This window comes from Coptis chinensis, chromosome 4 (assembly GCF_015680905.1).
Source record: "Coptis chinensis isolate HL-2020 chromosome 4, ASM1568090v1, whole genome shotgun sequence".
In the NCBI taxonomy this organism is placed as follows: Eukaryota; Viridiplantae; Streptophyta; class Magnoliopsida; order Ranunculales; family Ranunculaceae; genus Coptis; species Coptis chinensis.
The window spans coordinates 61762118-61787148 of NC_141459.1; the positions used below are offsets into that span (position 1 = coordinate 61762118).

The window sequence follows — 25031 nt, forward strand, 5'->3', positions numbered from 1 at the left end:
TGCTAAGACTCCAAGGTTTCCCAACAGAGAGAGGCTTCCTCTAGTTTGTTTCCTTTTCAGAACTAACACTGTAGATCAATGTAGGAATTTACCCAAAATGAAGGAAACATGAGGATGAAGAAGATGAGTTTTCCCTAAACTTTCCAAAACTCACACTGTTAATCAATGGAGGATTTTACTTGAAAGGGAAGGGATTTCAATGATTTAAAAGATAAGGATATTGCACCAAACTTTTATTTAATAAAAGCAACAAAAAAAATGGAATACTGGATCATAAAAATAGTTTATGTAACTTAATTAGTTATTTCCCCATCGCCTAATACTTGCCACGTACATAAGCCACGTACATAAGCTGCTTGTATTTTGCCATGTGTAAAATACAAATAAAACGAAATTGAAAAAAAAAATGGACACATCATCACTTAACTGACAAATCCTAATGGATTGCTATTTTTTTTAAATAGATATTAGTATGTTGATACGTTTGTTACAAAAAATAGTATGTTGATACAAGTGTTAAGAGGACCTAAGTACGTTGCATATTTCTGTAATTAAGCCATTTCTAAATGCAAATTTACTTCCACCTACAACTTTTCTCTATTTCAGCATTGTTTTCCATTCATCCTCAACTCTTGTACTTGCAAGAAACTTGATGTTAAACTCAAGTTAGTGCATCTCACAAAAATTAAAGGTGCAGTACTGTAATTGGAGAGAATAATCAATATGCATCAGTACAAAGGTTTACTTTATGTTGGTTCTATTAATGTTGATTACAAATAGGCACACTAAAGTAAATAGTTTATAAGGGCCAATTGAATCAAATTCCATTGTACCTACAACTTTGCAAGCAACATCCTGAGGATCACAAAGCAATTAATACAATCAAATATTACTCTATTCTAACATCACTCCTCTGGACCCTATATCGAATGTAAATTATAACTGATGAAGCACCTAATATTTTGGGTGCATGCATGTCATAGATGTTACAATTTAGAATAACAGCTCCACACCCACACTGTGGTAGGATTTACAATTTGTGAAGACTACATGAACATTTAGACTATAAATCTATTAGTCACAAAGTCGAAGCATAATATTCAAAACACACCTACTACATAATAGTTCTTTATTAAAGTCTTGTACCATTCCTTTGTTCACTAACCCTTCCTGTTAAACAACATTTCTTAACCATCATAGATCTATAAGCATAAAAGTGATGTCACTATAAAATATCATAATTCGTATCCCCCATTTAATTAGGCAAAAATGATACCAAATAGGAGAACACCAATCAGTTCTACATTCTGAAATACAATTTTGTTATGTCACACTTGAATATAGAGGTAATTTGAAAATATAAACTGTAAATGTACCTTTTATTCATTAACACAACAAATCACAGATATTAGATTATTTGAAGTAAATAGACAAAATAGATAAGAAAGTATGTAACCTGTATTACTGTACAACAAATTGTTGGCCAGAGATAATCTTTCTATACTCTTGAAGAAGTGCCTCTGTTGCAAAGAGTACCCCTCTTCCAATAGCTGCATCTCTTCACAGGGATCTACCAAGGTCTTATTGTATTTGATGTCATCAGCCCCATAAATAGGATGTCCTAGTTCTTAATTAAGCTTTTGTTGTTGATTTTTTGTAAGTTTGATAAATACTTACAATAGGTTTTCCAGTCACTACATCAGGTGAATAGCCATGAAATTTTAAGTACTCATCCAATATCCATGCTATCCAATATCCAATATCCAATATCCATGAAAAATATAATTAATTAGTCCACCACTAAATTTTGATATCCATTTTGAATGTATATCATTGCACAAAGACCTCAAAAATACGATAATTACCAAGCCAAGCTGAGGCAGAGACTAATATGCCAAATCCAAAGAAGTAAGCAACATTTTAATTATGTTGGACTAACCTGTGGATTGGTTCCCATATCAGGTGTTTGAACATCAGTATGTACTCCAATTAAATCATGTATCTTCTGTGTAAAATCTCTGGTAAGTCTCTCAAGTTCAGAGATGTTTAGTTCCCCTGGATCACACCCTACAATTCCTTTAGCTCCACCATATGCAATATTTGCTATTGTTGTTTTCCATGTCATCAATTGTGCTAGTGGATTCACCTCATCAAAGTCAACCTACATAGTCCGTTGAGTTGCTTATAACTAAAACTTGGTGCATTCGATATCTAGATGCCAACCAAACTTTCTCGAATTCTTTTTGATGAAACATAGATAAGTTTACCAAAAAATTATTTACTGCCATGAGAAGTTTTTTGTGAGATTGATTGTTTCCTTTGGTAAAGCAATTTTAACTATTAGAAATCATTTTTGTTTCTTATGAATAGTAGGAATGAAGAATATTATACCTCTGGATGATATCTGATTCCTCCCTTAATGGGGCCTCTTGCATTATCATGCTGAATCTTGAACCCAACAAAAGATGCCAAACTACTATCATCTTTGGGTATTGTGCATTCTACCTTAAATCAAGTTAAAAGGGCAGTGAGTTGGAGCAAAGGTAGAAGAAAGTCACTGGTTAATAGAGGAAGCAAAAGAAATCTTACAAGTAAGACATAAGAGAGTAAAGAATTGCAGACAATCAAATACCACAAAAAGTAATGTTATCCATAGATTCTTAATTGCATAACAAAATCAGGGGGGAAATCCCACAAACGAATTGGTCAAGAAATATATCAACATAATAAGTAAATTACATTATCTGCCCTCCGATGGCAGGGTTTGCTACAGATAATGGCATTGGCATCTCTAATTGGAACCTATATACCGACATTATTATTTTTCACTTAAAGTTCGTAAACAAAATTCAAAAGAATGTCATGCAGCTGCTATTTGTTGTTATGCACCTTCACGCTTATAGTTATTATTCTTATTCATTGGGTTAGACTATTTCAAAGTGTTTCCTATCACTCATACAATTTAAACTATATAATCATCTACGGATAAGGAATGTGTTCCAATATAATAGAATTAAATCAGACCAAGTGTTTGTTGTTACTAGATTTAGCTCCACAGATCTTCAAAATCAAGTGGTAGCTGCTAGGGCCAATCTAAAAGTCATCCAATTGCTTATGCAGAAGCGCCCTTTTGATTCTCATCTTTCTAATCTAGAAAGAAGCCGTAGAACTGAGCTTTGTGATCTTATGCTTATGGAGGAGTATGACCTCATGCAGAAGACCAACACAGACTGGTTATCCTTTGGGGACAAAGGTAACGCTTTCTTCTACAATGCTGTAAAGGAAAAGAAGACAAGGAATAACATTTGGACTATTTTGGATATTCAAGGAAATCAGCAGGAGGGCCAGGCTAATATTGCTAAGGCTTTTATATCCTTCTATAGAAATCTGTTGGGTTCTTCTTCTTCACCCTCTTGTAACCCTCGGTTACTGGAGCAGCTAAATCTTCAGGAGTTGCCACCTGAGAGTGCAGATAGATTGACCAAGGATTTCACTATCTTGGAATCAAAGAGGCACTCTTTTCTATGGAAGATAACAAAATGCTTGGGCCTGATGGTTTCAATGCTTTCTTTTTTAAGAAAGCCTGGGATATAGTTGGTGAAGACTTCTCTCTTGCAATTCACCATATGTTCAATCAAAAGTCCATATCAAGAGGTATAAACTCCACCCTTCTTAGCTTGATTCCAAAAAAATCATGCACCTTCAAAGGTTGATGAATTCAGGCCCATTGCTTGCTGTAACACTATTTACAAATGTGTGGCCAAGCTTCTAACAAACAGGATGAAGGAATATATGCCTCTCTTAACCTCTTCGGCTCAGTCTGCCTTTGTACCAGGTAGGAACATCCAAGATAATATTATACTTGCACATGAGCTTATATGAGGTTACACCAGGAAATATGGCACTAGGAACTGTGCAATCAAGATAGACATAAAGAAGGCTTTTGATTCAGTCAATTGGGAAGCTATGGGTATGATTTTGCAGAGATTTGGGTTTCCTCCTCTCTTTATAGAATGGCTATCGATGTGCTTCACCACCCCTTCTTATTCCATTAACATCAATGGAACTTTTGAAGGATTCTTTGAAGGTGAACAAGGACTTCGGCAGGGCGACCCAATTTCACCGTATCTATTTGTCCTGGTGATGGAGGTGCTCTCTGGCCTTCTAAATCAAGCTCTCTATGCTGGACATATTCATCCACATTCTAAATGACGGAAGCTGAGTATCTCTCACTTATTTTTTGCGGATGATGCTATGCTTTTTTGCAAAGGAGATATGGCTTCTATTCTTGTAATAAAGGAAATTCTCCTACAGTTTTCACTCTTCACAGGTTTGAATATCAACTCAGATAAATCATCTTTGTTGGTTGGTTGTATGTCTCATGAAGCTGGATTGGACTTGGCTAATGCTTTAGGTATTCCCTTTATATCTCTGCCTCTAATATATCTTGGTCTACCTCTTACTTCATCAAGGCTAGGTATACGAGATTGTCTACCTTTAGTGGAGAGATTGACTTCACGTATCTCTAATTGGAAGAATATATCCTTGTCAAGGGCCGGTAGACTTGAACTTATCTAGTCAGTTCTCTCATCCTTTCAAGTCTACTGGTCAAAAACCTTTGTTTTACCAAAGAAAGTTCTGGACAATGTGTCTAAGATTTGCAACCATTTTTTATGGTCTGGCCCCAATATGACAAGGAAGATGCATCATTCTAGCCATGAAGTACTGAGGTATACTAAGGAGCAAGGTGGACTGGGTATGATTGATGCTAGAACTTGGAACAAGGCGGCTTACTGCGGCCTGATTTTCAGATTAGTTGAGAAGGATGGATCTCTGTGGTCTAACTGGACATGGAGCCAACAGATAAAGCAGTCCTACTTTTGGACTATGAAACCACCGGCAAGTTGCTCTTGGGTATGGAGGGGGATACTGAAGCATCGGAACATTGCTAGGAAATATGTCAGATATGTTATAGCAGATGGGACTAACACCCTCTTCTGGCATGACCCACGGTGCTCTAGTCAACCGCTTTGGGAATCAATAGTTGCGAGAAACTCATTTGCGCTACCAAAGGATGCAAAGGTGAGTGATATTCTGTATCAAGGTAACTGGTCCTCTCTAGTGACATCTATCTCTGACAGTACCTTGAAAAATCTCATCTTGGGTACGGAAGTGAATTGTTATCTAGACAAAGACGAGGTTATTTGGTCACCCAGTAGCACCGGAGAATTCTCTGTAAAATCAGCGTATACAATTCTGCGGAAAGAGAGACCAAAGGTAAAATGGTACAGGGTGGTCTGGGGGAAGCTCTCTATCCCAAAATTCTCGTTTACTTTGTGGCCATTGCTCTCAAATTGTCTTCCCACTCAAGATCGCTTGATACAGAAGAAGACATTGCAATTCTCTTAATGCAGTCTCTGCGGTATATCTTCGGAGCACTCAAAGCATTTATTCTTCGACTGTCACTACTCTAAACAGGTCTGGGCTTCAGTGAAAAACAACCTTGGACTAGGGGAGCTTGTCAAAGACTCCTCTTCTGAATGGTATAGTATTTTCAGGTTATGTCGGCATAACACCACTTGTGTCGATATCTTTAAAGCTTTTATTGGAGCTACTGTCCACGAAATCCGGTGTGAAAGGAACAGACGGAAGAAGAAGAACATCTTGTTGACGACCCAATAGCTAACCTCAAGGATTATGGCCACAATGAAGCTGTACATTCAGAAAAACCTGTTAGAGGCCAAAGCCTCTTACTATCTTCGAGCTCTTGCTGATAGGTTGGGACTGCAAATGAACTTCAAACCTCAGGAAGTTCTTTGGTGTCGGTGGAAGTCAGCTGAACAGGGAGCTTACATGCTCAATATTGATGGTTCGGTCCAACAAGATGGAAGTGGGTATGGAGGGACTATACGAGATGGCTTGGGGAATGTTGTTCGTGCTTATGCAGGTTGCTCGTCAAGGAATTCAGTCATACATCAGGAAATTCAAGCCATTGCAGTTGGGCATAAGCAGGCCCAAGAGATGGGTATAGAAAATCTGGAAGTCAATACGGACTCTCTGGGAGCCATAAACATTTTGAACGGGAGTGAGCGCTGCCCATGGTATGGTGCTAATATGGATGCCTGTATTAGAGGTCTTACTCGCACATTTGTTAAATGCTCTTTTAGTCATATTTTTTGAGAAGGAAATCGAGCAGCCGACTACCTTTCAAAAATGTATAGATCGCCAGAAGAAGGTGTTGTTTTATTTTCACTTCCTCTAGATGAGAAGTTACACCATATCATAGAGGAAGATAGAATAGGCACTATGTATCCTCGTTTTTCTCCTAATACAGGTTGAGGTCAGCCATAACCTCTAGATTATTAAAAAAAAAAACAAAAACCAATGAGTGCAAAGGTACATGTTACTTTCCAAACTTTTTTAAGGGTGAAACGTGGACATTTTACCGAGAATGCTACACAATTCTTTATATTTTTTCTCTCATTGGTCACCTTCGTATAGTAGGCTTAATATTTTGGCGATCTAATAAGCGTCTCCTAGTCTTCACCAAACATAGTATTTGAGATCATATCATCTTCAAGATTAACATTTTTTTTCATTTCAGACAAAAATCATATTGCTCTCAAACCACCAAGCCTCCCACATCAATACCGATATCTTCCCAACCTTAACTCCAATGACCTAAACATTTTAGGAACTTGTAAATTCATTGCAGGTCTAACATAACTTAGTTATAGTGATAGTAGCCTTTCTAGTCTTTGACCTTACTGCCAAATACCCGTCTATTCTGAATATGCTGCAATCAATACAACAAACCATAAAAATTCCCCAAAGTAAAAAATACCCATATTGTATATAATACCCAAAAAGATTTTCATAGCAATTTATATGTTGATAAGTTGTACTAGCCCAACTAATATAACGACCTATGGTCTCAAGATGTTCCTTTAGGTTGCAATAGATACCGCTATTCATCGAATTAGGTCATATGCACTTAGTTTGTCCGTTTGTCTATATTAGTTTCAAATAACAAAATTTTGGCTCCAACATATATAAGAAAACCTAGTAAAAAACTAAGCAGCATGCAACCATGCTCGATCAAATTTAAATGGGCCATAACACATTATGCTCAATCAAACCTCTATTTGCATATTTTTCATGGTCTATATTAGTAGACAATAAACTTGCAAGACCAATGACAATGAAGAAAGACGCACTGAAATTACTTTAAATTGTTATATAGCTTTGATCATTCTCAATTTCCATGATCTCTCACGGTGAAGATATAAGAGATGGCCTGTTTAGAAAAAAAAACAATGAATTGCTATATTCTTATGAATAAGGAACTTAAATACACCATGGATGATAAAAAAACATTATCTGATTGAATATTTTAGACAAAAAGTCAGCCATGGTCACATGGTTACTTTGGCTGTAATAATAGAATTCTATTTTAAATATACTGAAGAGAAAAGAAAAGGTCATTGTTCTGAAAAACATGTCATGCATAGAAATTGGATCCATTAGTTTACACAGGACATGGCTTACTAAATTTTAATGTTGAGAGTTGATCTACATTGTTCAGCAGATGTATAGCAAACTATACACGGTTCAATAGATGACATCTTGTTAGAGTATAGAAAGAAAATGGGCTTGATGCTGTATTGTTTCCCAAGTATTATCCTATGAATAATGGTGTAGTTCAGATCAAATGTTAGGGGCTTGTATATGTCTTTCTAGTAATTCAATAATCCTTTGATTTTGATAAGTGGCTTTACCCCAGAATTATAAGTTATGAAAACTTGTGATACCATAAGCAAATTCCATTAGTATAAAATAATTTTTTGAAAAGACAACCTACTTCATTTAAACAGAAAGCAAACACATAGGGTGTGTTCTATGATCTCATTGATAATACTCGGTATTCAATAATGTTGTCCTATGATTCTCATTGATAATTACTTAATATCTTCTATAATGTTGTCCTGTGAGTCTCATTGATAATTACTTAATATCGAAAATGCTATTCTACTATTCAATAGAAAAACATGGTAGATAAAGTAGCATAATTTCATTCCACCGAACCGATAAGATGTCATTTTAGTAATATTTATGATTAATTTTGTATAGATTTTATCAATTGTGTGTCTAAAATTAATTGATTTGATTTAGTATTTAATTAATTTTATAGTTTTCGGTTCGGTTTCAGTTTGTAATATATCTTATCGGTTCGGTTTGGTTTCTGATGAAAAATATAATATTATCGGTTCGGTTCGGTATAGGGTACCCAATTATCTTCTTGGTTCGGTTTCGGATTTTTTGAGAATCCGACTGATATTAGCTTTTTACTACGTTAGAGATTTGACTCTCTAATTTGGCGAAAGAGCGAATTCAAAGTTCCTTACTCACGATCTTCGCGTTCGTAAAGTTGAAGTAAGGATCGAACCAACCTAAAGATTAGGACAACTACAACTTGGTTATTACTCTTAGGGAACTAGTGAGTAAGTTTATATTAATACTAGGTTTCTTTCCTACACAAACATTAAAGAAAAACATTAAGATTCGAAATATGCAACTAAAACAAAATACAATTTACTAAAGAAAAGGTGGAGAGCTAATCCTCCTCATGTGAAAAATAACATTTAGTTGTTGATTTGAAAAGGTTCATTTGATTCTTCCTAGACTCATAGACAAGCCCTAATGGAAGAAAACTTGATCCCTAACATGTATGGCTCATTTCTAAACTCATACATGTTAGCAATTAGAATCAAGCAATGACTTATCTCTAAGCTCATTACTTGATTCCTAACTAGCACTACTAAAAAAAGGGCTTATAAGCTCAGCTAAAAGGTGAGATGTTAGAGTTTTTATCTCGGTTTTCTAGGAAAAAACAACCGAGGTAAAATCCACTGAGGTAATAGAGTTTTATAAAACCGAGATAATAAGCTACTAAATTATCTTAGAAGTCTGACATCTTATCTAAATATATTATCTCGGTTTTCTAAATAAAACCGATATTATATAGAATAAAATCGAGATAAATTGTTGATTGAAACCAATTAGTATAGAAGAAAACTGAGATGTTTTTTTATTGAAACCGAGATAATATCAAAAAATAACCATGATAAATTCTTTTGGAAAGAGAGATTCTTGAACAACCTTTTATCTCACCCTATGTCAGTTTTTGTTGGTATTGCTCATGACAATTAACCAGCAAATAAAAACCTGTCCCAAACCACCACATTTTCTTTCATTCATAAACATCAACACCAATTAACAAAACAACCCAACATAAGTAAATTCTTTGAATAACTTATTTCATTAAGAGAAGAAAGAACAATGTCGAACATGAACTTAACTTTCAAAGAGTACTAGTGATCAATCAATTATATATAGAAACTCAAATATTGTATCAACTACTATTCTTCTAACTATAATAAGATATTTTTTAACCTTTCTCTATATATTCGTGAAAGGAGACAGATGGTTCCTGCTGAATTTCCTTATTACGATGGTTCTGCTAAATTTCCTACTCAAAAAATTTGAGAATCCACAAGTCCTAAAGTATTCACGTCGGTCATCACCGTGAAAAATTATAAGCTCCAAGACTCTCTTCACAACTTAGTAAGTGGAGATGAATATCCAAGATGATCCCCGATCCATAAGAGAAACATCATTTCTAACAAACTCATCATGTGCTAACTTCAAAAGAATGACCAATGTTTAGTTCCATCACGCATACAACGGACTTATGCTAGAGGACTCTTCATCCAATCTTTCCTTTGAAAATATATCCGACAGAAATCCCGAGGGAATCGGTTATTGATGTCAATAAGAATATCTCCACGCTTGGCAACCGAGGACTCAACTTGAGGTGCATCTTTAGTGGAGGCCCCTATCTGAACAGAATTATTTGATTGCTCAAGGACATAATTACTATGTGTGTGGGAAGCTATCTCACCCCAATAAAGCTCTAGTTGGATAGATGCAGGGTCCTCACATTGCTTAGAAGTTACTTCTAAGCAATAAAACCACACAATAAGAGAGAATATAAACAAAATAAGAAGGGCAAAAAAAGGAAGGATTGAACAAGTATAAAAATGTTGCAGCAGTGACCTTACCAGAAAAATGTTGCAGCAGTGACCTATCCTTTTCATATTTATCTCTTTTCCAAATGGTACATATAAAAGAATCAGAGGGGGTGGACAACCCAACTTTACAAAAGAAGATAGAAAAATGTGAAGTAAAAATGAAAGCATATATTAAAAAGCTGCAAATCCACTCATAACACTACTAGTTATCGTCATTATACAATATACAAAGGAATGAGGTCATGTAAATGTTAATCCTTGGTGCACACTCAAAACCACAAGACAAATGTCATCAAACATAAATGTCATCAGACATTTGTAACCAAGGCTCTATCATAGAAAGTATATATAATGAGATAAAAAAAAAATACCTTCAAGACAAATGTCACTTTTGACCACACTACACTACATCCATTACTAGCTGATTTTAAAGCTGACATGAAACGCTTATTGGGAGCAAAATTCTCCTTAGTGAACCCCTCATTGTAGAACAATTTAAGGCTTTCATTGCAAACTTCCTTTTCATTGAGTTACCTTTCTAAACCATAAGCAAGAGAATCATCAGTATCTGTCCCATATAACACAAAATTTATCCGCTCAATAGCAGCAAGAGTCCCACGAAGATCCCCAAATGTGTTGACCAACCCTTGTACCTAAAACATTGCCAATATTATATAGACAGGAGATACAAAGAACCAATTAGATAAGCTGAAAAATCCAAAATGACTTATAGCAAATGTAAGTGTGAATGTGTATCCAATAAAAGAAGCCACTGTTCCAGCAGAAAACTCACCCTGCGACAATATTCTTTTAGTATTTTTGGTAAAAGAAGTACATGGCTATTTAACATCAAAGTCTTATGCGAGCAAAACAAGCCAACCAAAACAATATGAAAGTACTTAATGGAACTAGTAAGATCTTCTTTGTATAAAATACATTTTTTTTATTAAGCATTAATTACTCTTACGAAGCTTTGGTAGCCGTTGCATATTTCCTATATCGAGAAGAATCGACTACCAAAGTCCGACACGTTGTCCATTTGAACATTGAGAATCATATCCAAATAAACATACTCCAAAAGAGGTCACAATCACGTGGAAATGCTTACTTTTCACTTTGCTTCCGCCGAGACAAAGATAAAGTTAACAACGAAACATAAACTACAATTCTAGTCACAGCTTCATTTGCGGATCTGAAAATTCCAAGCTTTGTGTCACTTCGACCGGTAGGCCAAAATCTACCAAGTTTAAATGAGCCCATCAAAGGTTTCAAGATTTCTTTTGGTCTATAGAATGATAGCATGACTAAAACTCTAGTATTTACGGTAGAGCAATCATATTCCCCGACAAGAAGGCAACATGTCCACAACTCCATATGACAATGTAAATTACCTGACATTACGAATGTTGACATTTGACGCTTTTCACCACCAAAGGATCTAACCCGAAAGCGTAACAAGTACGTAAAGCCAATCCACATATTACGGTTTATCCTTGATAAAGTACATTGAATTGGCTACTCAAGATCCACTCACTCAAGCCGGAGTATTTTGGACACTTACTGTACGGATGGCTGAAAATGTTTCACTCGCATAATCGGATATGTACGCTTGGGCCATTCCATGAGCTTTGAAGACGGTATAGTTGACCACTTGTATATGGCTTGTGATTTTAATTCACAGTTAGTCAACGGTTGTAAGAAAACCATGATAATGTAAAACCATAATTTTCGTGATGAAGTTCTCTTGCTACAATGTAATATGATCTGCAAGTGCAAAAGTCATCTCAACTGCAGTTTTCCCGATTAAAGCGACCACCGGTACCTCTTTGGCGAAACACAATAAGAATCTCGGTGGTAACTTCACTTCAAGAAACACGAATCATACCGTAAGCCCTTGTGGGGCTGCTGCTGCAGATGCCTTGCCTTGGGCTTCTCAACCACAATGGCTTGTGTAGTCCGAACCATCCCCGCCACGTAAAGTCGATTCGCAAAGCACACCTTGTCACCTTTCTTTGGGTCAATTACCCCGGACTAAATTAAGTTCTCGTGACTTATCTTATCATTTGCATTATATCCAATCTCCCATTCTCCTGCTTTTATTTTCTCAACAACTACCTCTCCTTCAACGCAGGGGCATTGTGGGCTATTAAAGATGCGGGGAGCTACAAGTGCCTTTTGCACAATATCCGCACCTAGCCGTTCATCGATCATCAAATTTTTCCTTAATTGCAGGAACAAACATTGATAGGTGAACCAATGCACCACCACCACCGGGAACGATCCCTTCCTCTATGGCGCAAAAAGTTGCATTCTTTGCATCCTCAATCCGAGCTTACGATCCTCAAGCTCGGTTTACGTAGCAAAGACCCACCTTTATAACTGCAACTCCACCGACAACTTGGCAATTCTCTTGGCGGCTTCTCGAATCATACCGCGAGAATCTGTCTCGGACAACTCCCTTTTTATCCGAGCTATTCTAGCGTGGATCTCATCTTTTGACGCAAAGATCTGCAATTATTGTGGTTGAATCCTTGCCGATGGTCACCTTTCTCGCAATTCCAAGCTGCTCAACTTCAGTATTTTCTATCATCAAGCCCGGATCACTGCTTGGAACTCAGCTCTGTTAGAATGGCAATATCTTGAAGAAGAGCCTTTAAGCCTCTCACCAAAACCGGTGCTTTTATTGCGGCTACATTGATGATACCTCGAAGCTTGTTCACAACAAAGGGTAACCAAAGCCTCCCGGTGACAACTTCAGCAATAATAAGTAGTGGAGATCGCCAATTGGGTTGTCTTCTCCAACAAAGGAATTATATCTTTTATCGATGAAATCTTTTGATCCGTCACCAAAAACCTTTGCATTTTCAAACTCAAAGAATCAACTTCTCTGGATTTGTCACAAATTGTGGGGAGATATACCCTCTGTCAATCTCCATTCCTTCTTCGACATCAATTGTTGTCAGGATGATGAAGACTCAATAGACAAAACACCATCAGCCCCAACCTTATCGATAGCATCGGCAATCATGATACCAATATCCTCATCATTTCCAGCAGAGATAGTGGCAGTAGCTTTTACGTCATCACGACCTTCGATGGACCTTGCTTTCTTCTCTAGCTCTGCCACTAGACCCTGTATAGTCTTTATCAATTCCTTTCTTAATCGAGACGGGATTTGCACCAGATGTAACACTCAACAACCCTAATTTAATGATTTCTCGTTACAAGAACGGATCTTTCGTCGTTGTCCCATCACCAGCAGAGTCATTTGTTTTACTTGCAACCTTTTGTCGAAGGAGTAGTTGTGTTACATACAATGCTAAATAAAACTACCAATAATACATATAGCATACACGTTGAACACAATAACTAAATTTTAAAGTTCGATCATCACAGACAAGCCAAACACCAAGCAGTCAAATCATTATTATGCTCATAATCGCTTATGCCTCATCGGCTCATCCTACTATAGTGAGAAACACGAACATTAGTTCAGAAAATATATAGTGTTCAATGATCATCGCGAGTGCTTTCATGATCATAAACTATAATGAGTAGAAAAGTTAAAAAGGGCAACACACATAGCGGGAGGGATCAGGGGAGCAAAGTTGGTATATATCCGAGATGCCCAACAAGACTACCGAAAAAATGTGAATCGTTATGATGACAAGTGCTCACCCTAAATAGAGGGGACAACGGTGACAACCCGTAAGACGGAAAATACAAATGTTATAGTGAGTCTCTCTCTCCCACGAAAATTCTAACTCCATCAAAGTAAGTACATAAAATTGGAATTACGTGGAACTTTTCAATAATTCCAAATTGTAAAACTCATTAAATATTAGTTTTAATCTCAATTCCTCAACAAAAAACAAAGAAAAAAAGTCCTGGAATTATAATTTCAGTTACTATTCATAGTAAAATCTCGAACAGACCTATATGTTTTTTCTCTTAATCCTATATCTACAAAAACACACTCAGCTCTTAAACCAAGCACTGCAAAACAAGCATTTTCTTCAACTTTTTAAATGTGAAAAGAGCCATTTCTACTTTCGGATAGAATATTAATGATGGCTAATGATTTCAAGTTTCAGCGCAGGAGAGCATAATCACTGTAAGATGGTTTTCTGTTCATAAAAAACGAAGGGTGGTATCTTTGATGAAATCATTTGTCCAAAGCAGAAACACTATATAATTTCTCTACAAATTTGATTACACACATCAATGCCTCCTGCATAAAACTCAAAAAAAAATCAAAAGAAAGGAGAAGGGCCAAAATATATGCGCTAATAACAACCACTAGCGATGCTGAAACAAAATAATTATGTGTACATTTTTGGGAAAAGGGGGAAATATAGGAGAGAAGATTTTAACAAGACAACTAGAAAATCGAGGGTGATTTAGACATAACAAATCATGATGCCAACAAACGAGCATCTAAAGAAAGAATATCCTACCTCCCTTATGAGAGTTTGCACCAAATTTTCCATAGGATCTGCAAGTTCAATTGCCCGAGCAATTGTTACCCGCCATTCACCACTTTTGGGCTACCATATTCATCCAACACCACATTCCTTCCTTCAAAATATACAAGAAAGATAGCGTAAACAAGAATTTTGAGACCAATGAATGGTATTACTAAAAGAAGTCAGATATCCAGATAGAACTTAGTGGACATAGGCAAACCAAACTAAAACATTTTCTATAAGGTCTTGTTCTCATTATATACCTCTTAAGCATATATCTATCATAAAAACAGAACAATCGATATAAATGATATACCTCTAGGACCAAGGGTAACACCAACGGCATCGAAGAAGCTTATCAATTCCAAACAAGAGTCTGTCCTTGAAGCCCCACCAAAAGCAATTTCCTTAGCATTTGCACGCATAAACAAACCCGGTTGCTTTTCTCATGATAAATGGTCTACAATTGAGCTTCGCCTCGATTTGTCCTATTACTAAGGCTTCCCCGAGTTGGGAATTGGAGGATGGATGAAGTGGTGAGGGCATTAGCAGCGCCATCTTCTTCTTTTTTTTACAAAAGCAAATCAAGTTGAGGCAGATCTGACGGAACCTCCTCGGATCCAATTTGTTTTAACAAGGAATGAATAGCTGATGGAAAAACTGCAAATCAGTTTATAAAGGTTAGGCACTAACTTATTTATACATGAATTTTCAAAAATCTGACTAGTTTTGAACACTATATAATCTCCTAGCTTAATCTAAGATAATTTTAGTACCGAAAACCCATAAGAGTTGTTAAACTGCTTTGTGGAGTTGAAATGGGTAGTGGAACTTGAATTGTTTACGAAGTCGTTGGTGCGAGAGGTGAAGAGGGCAAAATACACGGATAGTGGAGAGCGAGATAGCTGGATTAAAAATACACGAAGAGATATATAGTGGAGATCGAACTGAGATAGTTGGGATTAAAAATAAACGAAGAGATAGCAGAGAGCGAGATACTTGGGATTAGAATGGCGAGTTGCCATTATCGTGAGTTCGTGAATGATATTCCCCGATCGAGATAGAGAGTCTTGTAGAAGCGGGGAGTTCAATTTTTTTTTTTTGGACTTCTATTTTTTTTAGATTTCTGTTTTCTTTAATTTATTCCGAGATATTTGGTATAATAGCTATTATATCATTTTAGTGCCTAGATATTTGGTTTAATATCAATTATATCAATTATATCAATGTGAGATAAATTAAATTTCCTATTATATCAGTTTTAGAATGGTGAAATAAATGAAATTTCCTATTATATCCGTTCCACAATGGTGAGATAAATGAAATTTTCTATTATATCGGGTTCCTATCCACCGTTGGTAAAATCCATATATTTTATCTCGGTTAAGTAAGAGGCGAGATAACAGATTTATACTCAGAGTTAGTACCTAAATTACATGACATATTATCTCTCTTATCAGCAGAACCGAGATAAGGCTAATTTTAGAACCGAGATAAAAACCCTTTTTTTTAGTAGTGTAGACACTACACCAACTATCATTTTGGGATAGGATGTAGGTCTAGTTGTTCTTCCTAACAACCTACCAAGCCAACAACAATTATATTCCCTCACATGAGTTGGATTAACTCCCCAAAAGGGAAGTTAGCTCATGATCCTTGGGATAAAGGATTACAAACTAGAAGAACAAAAAGAGAGAGAGGAAGAGGAAGAAGAAAAACTAATTAAACTCACTTGCTTTTTATTTATTTTCTAGAAGAAAACCAAAGTTTTCTCCATTAAAACTATTACAAGCTTTTCTTACAAAAACTAAAACTAAATAATAAAAATGACTAAGGAACTAAAATAATACAAGGTAAGGAAAAGAAGTCAAGGGAGTAAATGGAGTGTCCCCTCTCTTGTTTTGTTTTCTTCTTCATTTGAGAGATATCTCATTTCCTCCCATGTAAAACATCAAACCACATTTACTTCATTTTTATCCACCACATTAAAACAAAGTGACACCTTGCCTTTTTTTCACTATTAACACCTAATCTAATTAATTACATGCAAGGTGTCAACTTTGCACTAATAATTTGTCCCGTATAGTGGGTCCTATGTGTAGTCCAGTGGCGGTCCGGTCTTTGGGCAATTTTACAACTTCCCGCCTATGCGTAGAGTTCATCGCCCTGATTGTCTGAGCAGCTCACTTGTTACATTCGGAGTCCTAGTTCAAGAGGTAGGAGCTTAGGAAGTTTGATGCTTCTGTGCGGATTTGGAAGATTTCATATATATGTCGTTCCTCGTGCTTTATCGTAGGTTTAAACCATATTTCCATGTCTACTGCGAATACCTGCAAAAGTATGAAAACATATTTATTTCATGATTATTAAACACATAGTTAACCAAATTTATATGTCTCAATGGGGTTTCATAATACACTTTTGGGTGCTTATCACGGACCAAAACCGATCCATTGACAGCTCTAGCTACAAGAATCCAACTGATTTTCTTAGGTTCTTAAGGCAAAGGCTTAAGTCTGTAATATTTGACCAAATTCAAAATATATGCTATAGAACACAAAACGTTTCTCAAAGAAAGTTGCAATTGATTTGAACTTGACTACATTTCAACAAATAACTACTATTAACACACTTCAACAGAGAATGAGAATGAAAGATGTTCAACAGAGAAGGAGAATCTAAAGAATTGTTTCAGCAAGTAAGATGGACCTTATCCAAGGGATTGGTTTTGCAGTGACACCCGAGTCTGCAAAATTGGAATTGTTAGAACCCCAAATGTCCACATTTAGCTACAAAGTTTAAAATGGAAATTTGGTTCACTAACTGACCATAAAAATAGGAAGAATCAAAGACTGAGTTATTGTAACTTGAACCAAAGATTGAGTTATATATTGTTCCCCAACTTGAAACTTGAATCTAGGAACAACATGATGCATTCGAATTGGAAAGTAACACTGAAAAGATTAAGATGACTTATGAGCATTTGATACGCATGCTAATGTGCCCATGGTGCAATAATCGACTTTCAAAAAGACTTCGTGAAGTGTGTTGCTCAGATGCCATATTGTGAGATTAACAAATAAATTTCATACTTTTGATCCAAGCCCGAAAGTTGAATTTTAAAAGTATCCAGTTCCAAATGAATAGCTAAAGAAAGAAACTACACTAATCTCATCTCGTCTCCTTACCTCGACAACATTGGATGCCGAAATGATTCAATAACATTGTGCATTAATTTTTATAATAACTTTATACAAATCATTGGGCTTTCATCTTCTTGCTCTTTTAATGATAAAAAATGTACGTCTTGTGTTGATCAACAGTAAATAGAGTTTTGATTTGAGGTGGGGAATCAATTAGCGTAGGGTTTGGATTTGAGATAATAGAGTTTCGTCTAGGGTTCAAAGAAATTTATTCCAATTGTAATTAAATTTAATTGCAATTCGACAACAATCAAAGAAACATAAAAAAATTTGAATAAATAAATAAAAAATCAACCAACAAACCAATCAAAACTGATATTTGTCATACTTATTACTTACCTATCTGTGAATCGCTTCTCCATCAATCCAAAATCATTCCTGCAATCAATTAGATTAAAGCGATCTATTAAAACCAATTATAGGATTATTACATCAGGAATAAAGAATACGAAGAAGTTTGTGAAGAAGTTTACATAAAAATATAGTAATAATTTTTTTCACCTAGAAAATCATATGACTCGATTCTTGTGTTGATCAACAATGAATAAGTAGATGCGGGGAATCAATTAAGCATGGGGTTTTGATTTGAGATAATAGAATTCTGAGAGGAGTTTGAATAAGGAGGGTTTTTACCATATAGCGAATCATGTTTAATTTAATTTAATTTTTTTTATTATTTTTTGAATGTCATGTTTGTAAAGACACTATATAAGAATCAATAGAAATTGGTATTACACACAACCTTAGATAATTAAGGGGAAATCGGAAACTTGATACAAATGTTGAACTAATTATTAATGCACAATCGGAAACTGGCCTGGATGCAAATGCATTTACCAAACCACAAAGAATAATTAACGAGAAATTGAAAACTCGACGTAAATATATCCAAACAAACTAACCTTGAAAAATAATTAACGCAAAATCGGCAACTGGCATTGAACTAACCTCAAAGAATAATTAATGGGAAATCAGAAACATGATGCAACGACACTGAACTAATTAACCTTAGAGAATAATAAATTGCGGGGAATCGGCAATAGGATGTAAATGAATTGAACTCGCCTAAAAAAATAATTAACAGGAAATCAGAAACTCAGTGCAAATGCAGTGAACTAACCTAAAAAAGATTTAACTAGAAATCAGAAACTGGATGCAACTGCATTCAACTAACATCAGAATAATTAACGGAAAATCGAAAATTGGATGCAACTGCATTTAATTAACTTCATAAATTAATTAAGGGAAAATCGAAAACTGAGAGCAAATGCATTGAACTAACCTCAAAGAATAATTAATGGAAAATTGGAAACTGAATACAACTAAATCGAGCTAACCTCAAAGAAACTAGAAATCAAAATCTAGATGCAACTACATGAAACTAACATCAGAGATCGAATAATTAACATGAAATTGAAAACGGATGCAACTCCGTGAAACTAATTAACCTAAAAGGAAAATTAACGGGAAATCAAAATTAGATACAAATGCATTAAACTTACCTGAAAGAATAATTAACGGGAAATCGCAAAATGAAACAATCGAATCTAGAAGCAAATGTATTGAACTAACCTCAAGGAATTAAAACGGGAAATCGAAAAAGGGATGCAATTGCATTGAAGTAACCTCAAATAATAATTAACAAAAAATCGAAAACTAGATGCAAATGCATAGAACTAGCCTCAAAGAATAATTAACGAGAAATCAATAACTGAATACAACTATATCAAACTAACTCATAATATAATTAACGAGATATCGAAACTGGATGCAACGACATTGAACTAACCTCAAAGAATAATTAACAGGAAATCGAAAACTGGATGCAATTACGTGAAAGTAACCTCAAATAATGATTAACGGGAAATTGGGAACTGGATGCAAATGCATTGAACTAACTTTAAAAAAATATAAAATAAAAAAGACTCGGAAACTAGATGCAACTACATGTAACTAACCTCAAAGAATAATTAACGGGAAATCGGGAACTGGATGCAAATGCATTGAACTAACCTAAAAAAAATAAAACATAAAAAGGACTCGGAAACTGGATGCAACTACATGTAACTAAACTCAAAGAATAATTAACGAAAAATCATAAATTAGATGCAAATGCATTGAAATAACCTCAGAGAATAATTAACGGGAAATTGAAAGCAGGATGCAAATGCATAGAACTAGCCCACCTCAAAGAATAATTAAAGTGAAATCTTAAATTGGATGCAAATTCATTAATCAAACTAACTTCAAAAAATAATTAACGAAAAATCAGAAACATAATGCAAATGCATGGAACTAACCTCATAGAATAAACAAGAACTCGAAAACTATTGAACTAACTGTACCTCAAAGAATAAATAACGAGAAATCAGAAACTATATGCAAATGCATGGAACTAGCCTCAAAGAATAATTAACGCAAAATTAATAAGTGGATGCAACTGCATCATATCGAACTAACCTCATAATATAATTAACGAGAAATCGAAACCGGATACAACAACATTGAACTAACCTCAAAGAATTATTAACGGAAACCAAAAATTGGATGTAACTGCAAGAAACTAACCCCAAATAATAATTAACATAAAATCAGAAATTGGATGCAACTGCATGGAACTAACCTCAAAGAATAATTAATGGAAAATTGGAAATGGATGCAAATGCATCGAAATAACCTCAAAGAATAATTATCCAAAAATTAAAAATTGAATGCAGCTATATAGATTTAACCTCCAAGAATAATTAACGGGAAATCAAAAACTGAATGCAAATACATTTAACTAACCACAAATAATAAATAACGGGAAATCAAAAACTATATGCAAGTGCATCTTGAACTAACCTCAAAGAGTAATTAACGGGAAGTCGGAAACTGGGTGCAACTGCGTGGAACTAACATCAAATAAAAATTAACAGAAAATAGGGAATTGGTTGCAAATGCATCAAAATAACCTCAAAGAATATTTAACGGGAAATCGAAAATTGGATGGAACTGCATTGAATTAACCTCAAAGAATAATTAATGGAAAATTAGAAAGTGGATGCAAATGCATTGAACTAACCTCAAAACATAGTTATATATTATAGGAGTGGGAATGTCTCAACAAGTACTGTTTTGCAGTTAAAATGGTGTTTATCATATCATTTTTTATATGATTAGGAATGTCTTGCTATTCAAGTAGTTTCAATATAATCCTCGCCTCATTGGGCATTCTCACAAAAGTTTTTATCAAACTTCTACATTAATTGACAAAAAAAAAAGTTTTTGCGGAGTGTGGAATTTTCACGCTGCAAGAAATTTGGATGGGTGATCAATATAATATTCATATCTCATAGCTCAGCATAGTTGTTAATATTTATCAGAATAATTTAATATATTGGTAATTTATCAGAATATTTATCAGAATATATATATATATATATATATATATATATATATATAGGAGAGAAGAACTAAGATATATATTAAGTTAATATCAATTACTCATCTCACTATTGTCGATCTCTATGAAATCGGGAGTTTGATATAGTTGTGCACATCAAATCATGAAAGGGCAACAATTTCAAAGGAGAGAGAGGAGAGAGTGTTGCATGAGGAGAGAGATTTTTATTTTATTTAAAGGAAGGGCAAAATGGGCAAATACTTGTTGAATGGGTCAAAATTAAAGAGCGTAGCCAGTTGGAGCACAATGTGCACTTATCGTGGCCGAATCAGGAATTTACCCTATTTACAAGTGTGTATCATTGCTGCTTTATCCACCTTGTCTTCATCCACTAAAAACCTTCTCTCGAATATTGAGTGGGTTGAGCTAGGAAGAGATCCGCAACTGTTGACTGGACATCTAGGGGTAAAACACTGTTTTGAGTTCGAATTTGTTCACCAACACTTTTGTTGGTAGAATCCACCAGCACCACAATTGCCCCACATGTCCAGGAAATAGTTACAAATAAAAGACTTTTTATTTTTCCATTTATTTTAAACTAAAAAAAATATTCCAATCATTGCGTACTCTCTCTCCCCCACTTCCCTCCAACTTCCATTCTCTTTCCCGCCCTTCCTTTATTCTTCATCTTCTCCACTCCTATACCTTTCTATATTTTTCCTCTCTCCCACGCTTCTTTCATTCTTCATCTTCTCCACTCCTATACCTTTCTATATTTTTCCTCTGTTAGTAATTAAAGATGGAACCTGATGAAAGCGAAACCCGAGAAAAATCAAATAAACCATTATACGAGGTGAGTCATGTACCTAGAATGACATTTGAGATTATAAACTTATTCAAGAGTTGTTGGGTTTAGTGTAAGGATTAAAAAAATCAAGCAGTGGTCACTCGGATTCTAAAAAAATAATAAAATGTTGTTTTTGTTGTTCATGCGAAGGGGTGTACAAAAAGATAAAAACGCCTGGAAAAAAAATAGATGAAAGGCGATTTGGATGTTTGGCGGAATTCAAGATTAGGCTGAAGAATGAAAAATATGTTTTGACTAAGTTTTTTAGTGAACATAGTCACGATCTCATGCCCCCAATGAATTCTAACTTATTGACGTCTCACAAATCATACGGCTCTCAAGAAGAAATGGCGAAGAAAATGCATTCGACGGGATTAAAACCAAGTCAAATTCATGCTTATGCTTCTGCAAAAGCTAAAGGGGCCAAATATCTAGATTACACTTGGAATGATTTGAATAATCTATTACAGAAAGAGCGGAGAGAGTTTCTGAAAAAATGAGACACACAATGTCTTCTTAACTACTTCAAAGAGAAAAAGAAAGAAGACATTCTGTTCTTATTCTATTCGGTACAACGAAGAGAATGAAACAACAACACTTTTTTTTTTTTGTGATGCAAAAGCAAGACGAGACTTTGGTGATGCAATTGCTTTCAACACAACTTTTAAAACAAATATTTATCATATGATGTGTGCGCCATTTGTGGGTATCAATAGTCATGGGCAGACTTTTATTTTTGGGTGTGGATTATTAAGTGACGAAACCACAAAATCATTCATCTAGTTGTTTGAGACATTCTTGGAAGCAATGGGTGGGAAGCATCCAAAAATCATTTTTACTGATCAGGCTATGGCCATTTCTAATGCGATTAAGGTGGTATTCTCTAAAACAATTGCCTGGACACGTGGGGCAATTGTGGCGCTGGTGGATTCTATAGCAAAAGTGCTGGTGAACGAAATCGAACTCCACTGTTTTGGTGCGGGTCGCGAGAGCGGGTACCAAATCAAGGCAAACAATGAATATTAGATATGACCCCAAAATAAGAGGGGTCAACTGGTCAAGGTCGGCCAATGAGAGGTTAGGGGATAAGCTTCATCATCTGGGCAATTCTGGACGTACCATTTTGTTTCCACTCCCAATTTGTCTACTAAAGCCCCTACCTTATTTCGGGCAAAAACCTACCTACCTGAAAGAGAATCCAATCCTATTCCTATAACTCTATAAGTGTAAATAAGGTATGCTACATCGATATACATTGTATGATCAATACCCACATGGGATTCAAAAAAAAAGCCAGAGTAATGATTCTTACTCGGCAAAGAAAATGGTTTTTTGTTCATTCCAGGCAAGAGAACTGGTCAATATGTGGTCTTCAGTCACACTGGCAGAGAGTGGGAGTCAGGTGCCCGACCCTGGGAATACTCTGCTAGAGAAGAGGCCCCTAGGGGAAGGTTAGCTTAACACGCATTTCAAGTCTGGAATAACAACGGAAGCAGTTCGAAAGGCAGGACACAAGATTCACAACACCGAGCAGCGTTTCAAGGATTGACATGCTCTCTTGTCAGGTAAAAAAAGATTGGGGAGTGGAGGTTGCCTACTTACAAAAAGAAAACCAAAAAAAGGGGAGCAGGGTCGAAGGGCACTAGAACAACAAGTCCACCCAAATTGGTATTTTGGTGATACGGTCTTACTCTTATGAAAGGGATCTAACATAAATAAGTTTGAGCTCGGCATCTCACAATTGAGTTACAAAGAAGCAAAGCGTATCGATAGGTTGTTCACTAGTGTGGTAAAACGAAAAGCTCAAGAAATTGTTTAAGAGGACGGGAAATCCCAGAAGCAGTGACAGTTAATTTAATTGGGCAAGTTAATACTTTAAAATTGTCAGCAGTTTTCTTGTATACTCAATGGCTGAAATTGTCATTTGTGAAGAATTTGATGTATATTGAATTGTCCCTGTTAGAGCTTTATAGTCCTCCTCTCTCTCCCTAGCCCTAGCCACTCTAGCTTTTCTTTTTTCCTCCCCTTTTCTCTCTCTCACTGTTCTTTTTATACCCCCTCCCCTTTCATTGTAGTCGTCCACCTGTCTTCTCATCCTTTGCTCACCCCTCTTCCACGTGTAGAGCTTCTGCCACTCCCCATGATATCGCAGCATGATATCGTACTCCCACCTTCTCTGGCTATCGTGCTTCGGGCCCATCCCACGTATGATCCTCTACTCCCCGACTTCCTTTACCGCAACTCAATTCTGGCCCACAGTACCTCAGAGCCTTTATATCTCGGACCCTACCACCACAAATGCCCTTTCTCGATTCCACGGCCTTGAATTGGCCCAAGGTCGAGAACCCAATTCCCATATCTGCTTGGCTACCCCCTCTCTCTCTCTTCTGATTTTTCATCGGTATGCGTGTGCACCGCAGAGTACTCATCACGCGGTCTTTTCCACACCTCTTTGAGTTTTGGGCCTCCATGTGTCATCCTTCCATTAGTCCACCTGCTGTCTCTTCGGTTTCTACACCTGGTACATTACTCTCTTGCCCTTGCACTATTTAAAGTCCCGCTTCTTTCTTCTCCCTCATTTTCTTCATTTCATTTCTCTCCAGTTACACTCCTCTCTCTCACCAGCAGCTCCTCCCCTTCCCACTCACTCCGATCCACTTGTCCTTTTAACGTTAGCTCTGGTTTGACTCTTATACACTGGGATTCTGATTCAGGTTTTTTTTTCTTTGTCTTTCTCCCCTTTGTCTTAGTGATTTTCTTTACCTCTTTCCTTCCCATTGCATAGTAACTGTTGGAATCTTCTCTTTCCTTCAAATTTGTTCATCTTCCCCTCTTGATGTCGACAATGGCCTCTGAGAACTCCTCCTCCTCCCAGTCTACCGAGGTGGCCTCTCCACCTCTTGTGGTTGCTGCTGCAGCCCCATCCACATCTGGACGATTCATCCATCCGTTGTCGCCGCCATCCCGATATCGTAGACCTAATTTGGGTGTGATTAGGGCAGCCTATGGAATCCCTACTGACATCATTATAGAGCGTGT

General features: G+C 36.0%; 1 protein-coding gene and 2 pseudogenes across 1 annotated transcript; 1 reads left to right on the top strand and 2 right to left on the bottom strand.

Moving 5' to 3' along the window:
• Positions 1-1397: 1397 nt before the first annotated feature.
• LOC147504285 (glutamate dehydrogenase-like) lies at positions 1398-2816 on the bottom strand (annotated as a pseudogene).
• A 2881-nt stretch (positions 2817-5697) lies between these two features.
• LOC147504286 (uncharacterized) lies at positions 5698-6180 on the top strand. Its single transcript, XM_086605129.1, has one exon. The coding sequence runs from the start codon at positions 5698-5700 to the stop codon at positions 6178-6180; it is 483 nt and encodes a 160-aa protein (XP_086461255.1).
• Positions 6181-11950: 5770 nt separating this feature from the next.
• On the bottom strand, positions 11951-14982 carry LOC147504287 (ruBisCO large subunit-binding protein subunit alpha-like; annotated as a pseudogene).
• Positions 14983-25031: the final 10049 nt, after the last annotated feature.

Bases quoted from the DNA above. Each gene is read 5' to 3' on its own strand.
- LOC147504286 (XM_086605129.1), top strand. From the start codon at position 5,698: ATGGCCACAATGAAGCTGTACATTCAGAAAAACCTGTTAGAGGCCAAA.